This window comes from Eupeodes corollae, chromosome 3 (assembly GCF_945859685.1).
Source record: "Eupeodes corollae chromosome 3, idEupCoro1.1, whole genome shotgun sequence".
Classification (NCBI taxonomy): Eukaryota; Metazoa; Arthropoda; class Insecta; order Diptera; family Syrphidae; genus Eupeodes; species Eupeodes corollae.
The window spans coordinates 69,092,781-69,103,757 of record NC_079149.1 but is presented as its reverse complement, the minus strand read 5'-3'; the positions used below and the strand labels follow the sequence as shown (position 1 = coordinate 69,103,757).

Below are 10,977 nucleotides of genomic sequence, written 5' to 3'. Positions count from 1 at the left end.
TGTATTTGCAGAGGTATTTTTTGATACCCCTGCTTTCTTCTCCTTCATTTGTTTTTCTTCCCAGCAGATAAAATCAACAATTTCTCTGTTGTGAAAAAAAGCAATTAAATTTTTCGTTGACTCCGGCTGGGAATCGAACCCACGACCCTTGGATCTGCTTCCGGACGCCACTTCCACTGGGCTATCGAATTGTTAATTTTGCTGGTGGCAGAGAAGATACTCTTGTATACACATACACATGCTATTGCCAAAAAGAATCAAACGTATCGTCTTACCGCCGCCGTTAAATTCAAAATAATCTCTGTTATCGCCAAAACAGAAGGGAAAACAGAGACAAACGTTGCCTCACTAACCCGACGCCAAATTTACTCTTCAAATTTACACTTCTCTGTTACCGCCAACACAGAGGGAGTAAGAGAGACGAACGTGAGTTTCATTTCCCCACCCAGCCGCCAATTCGTAATTTGCTGTTCTCGCCAACACAGACAAATTTGCGTTCTCTCAAAGAGAATAGAATAGACACGGAAAAAAGCAAAAAGTTTACCGTTTTGAAAAGAGGATGGTAGTTTTTTCTTAACGAGTAAAGCAAGATTCTTTTCTCATTCGCGTCTCTGAACAGTTTAAATTGCATTTATTAAAATAAAATGCCGAATAACGATCAAGAAACACCGCCAATGGATGTCACCATAATGACAGGATTAGTATCCAGCATTAATGCTTTAAAAGCCGCCGTGGAAGAACTTAGAAAAGATACTGCCGAGAGCCAAACCGCCATCAAAGATCTCAGCATCCAAGTAGAAGCACTGCCCATTCAGAACAGAGACTCCTTGGACACGTCTGCTGACCATTTCTCAACGCCACCGGTAGGTAATAATCTCCTTATTCCAGCAGGTGATTTGACGAGCACACGAATTTACGATCTGCCAACCTTCTCTGGAAATGCCGAGGAATGGCCATTATTTTTTGCGAGTTTTGAGGATACCACTGAGGCCTTCAAATACAGCAACAGGCAAAATTTAATGCGCCTTCAAAAATGCTTAGTTGGTGCAGCAAGGGAAGCGGTAGTATCAATGCTCATTTATCCAAGTGAAGTGCCGAAAATCATCGATGAGCTACAGTTCACGTTTGGAAGACCCGAACACATGGTTAGGTATCAGCTTAGTAAGATCAAAGCCATACCAATTATACCAGAAAATAAAATCGATCAAATTCTGGTATATTCGACCAAAGTTCGAAATGTGGTGTCGTTCCTAAAAGCGTCAAAATGTGAACGACAGCTTTCAGATCCAAATCTTTTGGACGAACTTGTTGTAAAGTTGCCGACTAGTAAACAATTTGAATGGATCAAACACAGTCTGGATATAAAGCCGTACGCATCGATCGAACACTTTTCAGCTTGGCTGACCACACTAGCCAGAATAATGGGGAAAATGCCACCACCACTCCAAAGTACTTCCAGATTGACTCCTCAAGTGGCACAACGTAGAGTAATGCATGCAACCGAAACAGTAGCAAGAGAATTTAAATGCTGCCACTGTGGATTAAATCATAAACTTGCCAATTGTGAACAATTTAAGACGGATCTAAACGTTGAGGATCGTTGGACCAAAGTTAAAGCCAATCAACTGTGTTTCTCGTGCTTGAACAAAGGCCACAGTTCTTTAGTATGTCGTATGAAAAAGATCTGTGGCATATCAGGATGCAGGAGATACCATCATCACAGTCTTCATGAAGAAATTCCCCAATCAAGATTAAACGCACAGCCAATCTTGAATTGTGACACACCAGATGACACCGGTCAGCTGTTTAAGATTTTGCCGGTTACCTTGTATGGTCCTACAGGCAAAATAGATACCTACGTAATGTTCGATGAAGGCTCAGCTATATCCCTTATGGAAGAAGATACAGCCGTGAGGCTTGGACTGAAAGGTCAACATGAGCCTTTGAAATTACAATGGTATGGACAAAAGGTAACTACGGAAGAATCTCGAAAAGTTAGTCTGGAAATCGAAGGTCTAGAAGAAAACCAGCGTTTCAACATCAAAAATGTAAGAACTATTAAAAACCTCAACCTACCTGTCCAGTCATTTAAGAAGTCGGATTACAACTACCTCAAGTTCTTACCACTTCAGGAGTACACCGAGGCCAGACCAGTTATATTGCTAGGATTAGACTATGTTCATCTTAGTGCTTCATCAACAGTTGTAGAATCTGGCCAAACAACACCGATCGCCGCAAAAACTAAGCTAGGCTGGGTTGCTTACGGACCAAGAACAACAACTCCAAATCCTATGTTCCTCCACATCCGCCAAAGAGACACCAACTTAAATCAAATCGTGACAGACTTTATTGCAACAGAAAACTTTGGTGCAAATGAATCGTGTCCAATTCCTGAGTCAACGCAAAACATTAAGGCCAAAGAAATAATGAAAAATACTACCAGAAAAATCGGCAAACGGTATGAGATCGGGTTGCTTTGGAGGGAGTTTGTGCCTACACTCCCTAACAGCTTCTCGATGGCACTGAAACGCCTTATCAGCATAGAAAAAAAGATGAGCCGAGAACCCGAGTTTGCCGACAGGTATCGGGATGGTATAAGGAAATATGTTGACAGTGGATATGCTAGGAAACTATTCGAAGACGAGATAAACAACACAAGGCATGCAGTATGGTATTTGCCGCATTTTGCCGTTCAAAGTCCGCATAAGCCAAATAGAGTGCGAATAGTGTTTGACGCCGCTGCCACTTCTCATGGCATTTCACTTAACTCTGTTTTGTCTAAGGGACCCGAACAGGCAAAACCACTCATCGGCATATTATTCCAGTTTCGTCAAGATGTCATCGGAGTCGCAGCTGATATAAGGGAAATGTTCTCCCAAGTTCGCATCATTCCCGAGGATCAACATGCACAGCGTTTTCTGTGGAGGGATGGTGACCAGAATAAGCCAGTCCAACAATTCGCAATGGTGTCAATGATTTTTGGAGCAGTTTGTTCACCGTGTTGTGCCGAATGGATAAAGAACATCAATGCCAAACGATTTGAAGACACGTATCCCGAGGCGTCTGCCGCAGTCATTGGTAAGCATTATGTCGATGATTTTGTATGTAGCTTTCCAAATGAAGAAGAAGCCGAACGAATTTGTAAACAAGTCACCATCATCAATGCAGAAGCAGGGTTCCAGCTACGTAATTTTGTTTCTAATTCATCAAAGTTAGAAACAACAATGAATGGAGTGGCCATTACTGAATCGAAGAAAATCAGCATGGAACGTCAAGCTACATCGGAAAAAATTCTTGGAATGTTCTGGGATACGACAACAGATTCCTTCAATTTTGAAACCAAATTCCACCGCATTCCACAAAAGGTTTTAGAATCTCGTCGACCACCAACCAAAAGGGAACTTCTTGGAATAGTAATGGCAATATTCGACCCCTTTGGATTTTTAGCCGACTTTTTGATTTTTTCAAAAATCCTGGTTCAAGAATGTTGGAAAGTAAGCATTGACTGGGATGACCCAATACCTACTGAGCTACATATCAAATGGTCTGCATGGTGGAACGAGTTTCAACAGGTAAAAGCCTTTCAAATATCACGATGTTATTCGCCGCATATCCGCCTTTCAAACAACACCGAGCTGCACGTATTCGTAGATGCCAGCCAAAGTGCCTTTGCAGCCGTTGGTTATTTTCGTATTGTCACAGAAAACCGAATTGAATTAAGCTTTGTAGCAGGAAAAACTAGAACTGCCCCTAAGAAATTGATGTCCGTTCCTAGACTGGAGCTACAAGCAGCCATACTTGGTTTACGTCTAAGCAGGTCCATCATTCAAAGTCACGAGATCAAAATAGCGAAAACAATTTTCTGGAGCGATTCCCGAACCGTACTCTACTGGATTCACTCACATGAACGTAGGTACAAACCCTTTGTTGGCCACCGAATTTCGGAAATCATTAGCAACACCGATCCGAACCAATGGCGCTGGGTGCCAACTTCAGATAACTCAGCAGATGCAGCCACTCGCCCTACGTTCCCACCGAAATTCAACTGCAGTAGTCGATGGATTCAGGGACCTGATTTTTTGAAAGACAACGAACAACATTGGCCAGCGTTCCAGCTAGAAAAAACAAACATAGCATCCGAAGAAGAAATCCAAACGAAGACAGTCTTATGTTGCCAGGCGAGTAGACCTTTTATTCAATTTACTAAGTATTCTTCTTATTTTAAGCTAAAACGAGTAACTGCATGGGTGGTAAGATTTGCGAAAATTAAGGCAAAAATCGACGTACCGAAAGGCCCTCTCTTAGTTTCTGATATGGTGGCTGCGGAGCAGTTCATTTGCCGAATCGTCCAAAAAGAAGAATACCGTCTTGAGATAGCCGCTTTGAAAGGGGGTAAACCTATTTCTAAATCCAGTTCAATTTATGCCCTGACGCCGTATTTGGACGAAAAAGGTTTGTTGAGAATTCAAGGTCGATTAGATGAAGCACTTTGTCTACCATACAGTGCACGAAGACCCATAATACTGCCACAAAATCATACAGTATCTCGACTTATTGTTGAAAGTTTCCACCGGAGGTATCACCACCAAAATGTCGCTGTCATCATCAACCAAATCCGTCAAATATTCTGGATGCCTCGCTTAAAAACTATCTTAAAAGATGTACAAAAGGAGTGTTCAATATGTAAGATTGACAGAGCCGCCCCAAAACCGCCTTTAATGGGACAACTACCTACCGACCGGGTAACACCCTATGTTCGACCATTCACCTATACAGGTGTTGATCTATTTGGACCCTTGAATGTATCTATAGGGCGACGCCGTGAGAAAAGGTGGGTGGTCATATTCACATGCCTTACCATCCGAGCAGCACATTTCGAAATTGCCGAAAGCTTATCAACAGACGCTTTCATAATATGCCTGAAGAACTTCATCAACCGTCGTGGGTCACCAGTGTCCATTCGATGCGATAATGGCACCAATTTCATCGGTGCACAGAAGGAATTGAAGAAAAATGAATGTCTCTTGGACACCGATCGAATTATAGACGAATCCACCAAACAAAATATCGAGTGGATCTTCAATTGCCCTGCAAACCCTAGTTCCGGTGGATGCTGGGAACGACTTATCAAAATTGTGAAGCTCCTGTTCTCAAAAACACTGAAGGATGAGGCACCTAGAATTGAGACTCTTCGATGTGCTCTTTTGGAAGCAGAAAACATCATGAATTCCCGACCGCTCACTGAAATTCCGCTGTCCAGTGACCAAGACGAGCCGCTAACACCGAACCACTTTTTGTTAGGGTGTGTTAACTCGACCCAGACACCACATCCCGTCGACATCAAAATATGCTTACAAAAGCAATGGCGAATCGCACAAAACTTGAAGGATCGTTTATGGAAGAGATGGACTGACGTTTGACGTTTGTAAAAAGTGGTAGCAAAAAAAACAAGAGCTCAATAAAAATAAAGTTAAAAATATACTGAACAAACTATAAATTTCTTAAGTTATCTTATTTTGTTTATCTAAAGCAACTTAATACGAAATTGAACAAAAATCAAGTAAGTCCTAGTCATATCACCTTTAAAACTGAGAAATAGTCCATGAAACATAGATAACCTCAATAAATGAATAAACGAGGATTAGGAGAAACATCCCCTGAACATCCACAAAGTGAAAAGCGCTACTCTTGCTTGGCAAACACTTCAATTGTTGATAGTAACATGACTCAATCTGGAATAATCGTCGAAGAGGTAATGAAGAGGTTACTGAAAGAGAACAATGATGAGCTTTACAAGAATTTGGCAACTAAGTTCGACTTGCAATGCCTACACGAAGATCTTGCCAGTCTTAAAGTTCATCATGAAGAACTGACACAACGAGTAATCCAATTAGAATCCCAAAATACATTTTTGGAAGCGCAGATCGACAGGATTATGCAAAAATCCACCGAAACAAACCTTGTTGTGCGGCTACAAAAAAACCATCCCGAAGCCTGTGAAAATGCTAAAGCTATCTGTGCTGGCCTTCTAAATGAACCCAACGCTGAAGCATTAGTTGATTCAGCTTACAGCGTTCGCACTCGTAACTCACAATCTGCAATGATTATTGTAAAAATGAAGTCTAGGGAATCAGCATTCAATGTTCTAAAGAAAGCTGGTACTCTGAAAGGAAAAGATATAAGCATCCAAAAGGATCTACCACGCAATGTACGTCAAAGGCGAGCTAAACTCTTGCGCATTAGAAAAGTGCTCCTTGAAAGAGCCCCGCATGCAAAAATTGCTGTTCGGGACGACAGGATGGTTATCCAAGACAGAACTTTTACCTGGGACTCCTCGCTGGGGCTGAAGTGTGGGGAATATGATGGCCTTAACATTTTAAAATCTATTTTTGGAGACATTTCTTTTCTAAACTTATTAATGAATGATCTACTAAAACAAAACAATGTGTACCAAATGTCAAACATCCCTAAAAACAATGAAGCTGTCAAAAATTTCGAACCAAGTGTCAGGCAAAACGTTAAGGTGGGAACGCAAAATCGATCTTTAACTTCGAATGCAAGTACAAGCAGCGGTTGTGTTCACGAAGCATGAGAACTCGCTGTCTACCAGAACAAAACAAAATGTAACGAAATTAGTATTTTAAGTTATAACGTGGCAGGTTTAAAAAATAAGTTATTGTTTGTAAATTTTTTCAACTATATACGAAAATTTGATATATTTTTCTTGTCTGAAACACATTTATTAGAAAATCAGGAAGTACAATTTAAGAACATTTTTAATAACTACGAATTGAAATATGTACCGGCAGTAAAATCAGCAATATATGGTCGAGGAAGTGGAGGTATATTATTTGCCTATCGTAAAAATCTAACTGATATAATAAGATTTAAAAGAGTGTCCGAATCATACCTATTTGATATAAGACTCGGTAAAGATATGTTGTACTTGGTTCCTGTTTACATAAATTGTAGCAACTGGCAGTCTGACTTTAGTAAATTAAGCGAAACGCTGCAGGAAGTAGATTCATCAAACTTAATGCTTATTGGAGATTTCAATGGAAGGGTTGGCGTATCCCAAAACAACTTTTTTAACTACCAGTTGCCCTTCTTTAATACCGTTCGCAAATCAAAAGATGCTGTATGTGACAAGAAAGGTGAACAAATTTTGGATCTTGCCGATGCATACAACTGCCACATACTGAATGGCAGCTGCACAGGTGATTCTGAGGGTGAATTTACGTTCATAAGAGGTACAGCTAACTCAACAATAGACCTTTGTTTTATATCTGGTCTGTGGAACAATGCCGTGAAAGATTTTAGAGTAGGTACTGAAACATTTTCAGACCATATGCCGTTAGAAGTTATGTTTGAATCTTCCCAAAATCTAACCCCAGCCGGAACTAAACGTCTTAACCTCATTCCAAAATTATTCTGGAACGAAAGAAATAAACAACAGTTCCAAACCAGCTTAAATAACGAAATACGTAAGCTTCATGAACTTAATGTAAGCTTTGAGTCTAAGGTTCTTATAACAATTATCAAAGATTCAAACCCTCAAATTCAACAAACAGAAAAGAAAATCATTTTTAAACAGAAGTGGTTCGACTCGGAGTGCACAAAAGCTAGGGAGACGTCTTTCAGTTTCCTGAAGCTCTTCCGATCTCACAACCTACCGATCTTCAGAAAACTCTATGCTGATGCAAACACGCAATACAAAAGAATTTGTCGCACCAAAAAATCATCTTTTGAACAAAAGGTAGTAATGGCTATAAATAAAGCTAGCAACTCTGTTCAGTTCTGGAAAGCTGTTAAAACATTAAATGAATCAACGAATATCATCTCTCTTAATTTGAATGCACAAAGTCTTCAGGATCACTTTAAGTCCCTCCTTAATACAACATTATTTTCTCCTCTGTTCCTGTACGCGGCCCCACTTGTGATAGACGACTTCCTTGATGCACCTTTTTCGATAGCTGAAGTTAAAAATATCATTGAAAACTGCAAATCAAACAAAGCACCAGGAGATGACCGAATTCCGTATGAATTCTACAAAAATGCCACTGATGAGTACATTGCCCTACTAACAAATGAATTTAACCGAATCTTCCAAAACTCAATAATTCCTGATGAATTCAAGAAGTCCATTATTTTCCCACTCTTCAAGAAAGGAAACGCTGAAGATCCAGCTAATTATAGGGGAATTGCTTTCTTAAACACCATCGCAAAACTGTTTGCTGGGATTATTGAAAATAGATTGTCGGATTGGGTTCGAAGAAAAAGAATTTTGTCAGAGTTCCAGGCCGGCTTCAGGAGGAGCTACTCAACGATCGACCATATATTTTCACTATACAACATAGTTGACTATTATCTTCTGAACAAGAAAAAACTGTATGTGTTTTTCGTTGATTTCCGTGCAGCCTTTGACTCCGTCACCCGTGATCACCTCTTCTATAAGTTATCCACGATTGGTATGTCAAGCAAAATAATAAATACGCTAAGAGCACTGTACACCAACAACACAGCTTATGTTTGGGACGGAAAATCTATCTCCGATGAATTTAGAACAGAAATGGGACTCAAACAAGGATGTATCCTAAGTGCTTTGCTTTTTGTCTTATATATAAACGACATAACAGATGCTGTTGGCGGTGGTATCTCGTTTGGAGGAATCAAAATACCAGCCCTAATGTATGCAGATGATATAGTTTTCTTCTCGGAAAGAGTAGATGGCTTGCAACTTATGATGAACAAATTGAAGGACTATTGCAAATGTTGGAACCTACAAGTCAACTTATCGAAATCGAAGGTAATGATATTCAGAGGTGGTGGTGGCAGAAATGCTAGAAATGAAAAGTGGTCTTATAATGGGGAAACGGTAGAAATAGTGCGAGAATATAAATACCTCGGGGTTTTATTTACTTCGAATCTTAACATGAAAAAACATCTAGAAGGAAAGTTGAAAGAAGCAAAGCGTGGAATTTCAGCAGTTTGGGAACGCTGTTTCAAAAATAGATGTATTGAGCATAGTGCTAAGCAAAAACTTTTTCGATCTACAGCGTCAGCTATCCTTCTATATGGCTCCCAGGTATGGGGATACAACTCTTTCGAACTAGTTGAAAAATGCCTCCGATACTTCATCAAAAGAATATTTTGTCTTCCAAATAATACACCAAACTACATGCTGTATCTTGAGACAGGAGTCGCTCCAATGTTTATGGAAACATTACACCTACATTTTAACTACATCGTTAAAATTTTCGAAATGTCAGATGAGAGATTGCCAAAAATCATACTGAAAAACACCATTAGAACATCAGGAAGTATGCCAACAGAGTGGAGAAATCTTGCGGCTTTCTGTAACTCAACGCTAACGGTAAACCAAAATGAACAACTCGTTTTGCTCCAGGAAAAGTTCAAAGCATTATTAGAACGATTTGGAAAAGCGCTCTATGACAGATACTTATCCGAGGCACGAGAGTCAACCTTTAGAAGCTACTACAGTCGGTTGATTTTTGACAATAGACTCAATACATATTTCCTCAACTCGAACCAATTACATAAGATTAGTATTATCTTCAAAACACGAGGAGAACTTCTCCCTCTCAATTTTATTCCCCACCGTCCTGACCTGCCAATACTCTGCAGTCTGTGCAATCGCAACGAACGTGAAGACATAAAGCATTTCATCGCAATTTGTCCAATTTTAAATGAGTTTAGGATCAGACACTTCGGTAAACAAAGTCTGAATGATACTGAGCTGCTTGACATACTAAACGGATCCGTTGGATGGGATGCACTTTACTCGTATGTTGTTGCTGCGCTTCGATATAGAAATTGTATAGTAAACGAAGATTTCTAGATACCTAAAATTGTTATTTGCTATAATTTTGTTTTAACCATTGCCACTATAAATATTATTTGTATATTTCAAAATGTCAGTCTGGTAGACGGCCATAGGCCAAACCATTGTGACTTAAGATAAACTTTTGTTGAATATATAACAAATTGTTACTTTGTACTTAAAATGAAATAAAGAGTCAATTAAAACTAAAACTAACTAAACTGGAAGAGATGGGTTGTAGAATACCTCCCACAACTTTTACGCCGTTCCAAGTGGCATGACAAACCACCACCGCTTAAAGTCAACGATCTGGTTATCATTTGCGATCATAATCAACCTCGTAGCCAATGGCAAAAGGGACGAGTTACAAAGGTTGTCCCAGCTAAGGACGGCCACATCAGAATAGCCGAAGTGAAAACTGCAAATGCCCTTCTAAGACGCCCTGCCAATAAACTAGCCGTTTTGACGATTGATGGTGAATCCTAGAGGATCTACGGGGGGTGGATTGTAAGAATGAAATAGAGAGAGAAGGATCAGTGATCAAGTCGAAGCCGACGAAATCGGACGCCGCGAAAATAAACAATTATTAAACGATAGTACAAGAGTAAAAATTAAATAAAAGTTCTGTATAAACAAAAACGAGAAATAAATGTATCTTATTGAATAAACATTTTGTTAAAATTAACATTGAGTTTTGTCGACGTAAATGTACAAGGAGGTTGCTGTTCACTGTTCAGAACGGTCAGCAAAATTTAATCAGTTTAAAAGCAGATAATGATAGACAAAAAAAAATACTTTTCCTGCCTTCGACTCTGATCGTTTGCGTGCAGATATTAAAAAATGGTGTGAAGGTGTAGATTTAATTGTTAAGCTATATAGTGTAAAAGATTTTGATATTATACTAAGAATTCAATCTGCATTATTGGGAAGAGCTAAAGCCTGGTTTGAAAAATGTGGTTTCTGCATTATCAATAGGTAGATTTGCTTTCATCGTTGATTCATACGTTTGCAAGTAGTATGAATGTTGTCGCGGTTTTGAGGAGGGTGGCGACGATTTTATCATTAAAAAATTGCTCAAATTCACCAGTTACAGTTAATTCCTAAAGCTATGATACCTAGTTTGATTTGTTATTGGT

General features: G+C 39.5%; 1 protein-coding gene across 1 annotated transcript; it reads left to right on the top strand.

The window, feature by feature from the left end:
- Window positions 1-644: 644 nt before the first annotated feature.
- LOC129950534 (uncharacterized) lies at window positions 645-5,420 on the top strand. The gene has a single exon (XM_056062464.1). The coding sequence runs from the start codon at window positions 645-647 to the stop codon at window positions 5,418-5,420; it is 4,776 nt and encodes a 1,591-aa protein (XP_055918439.1).
- The last annotated feature ends 5,557 nt before the right edge of the window (window positions 5,421-10,977 follow it).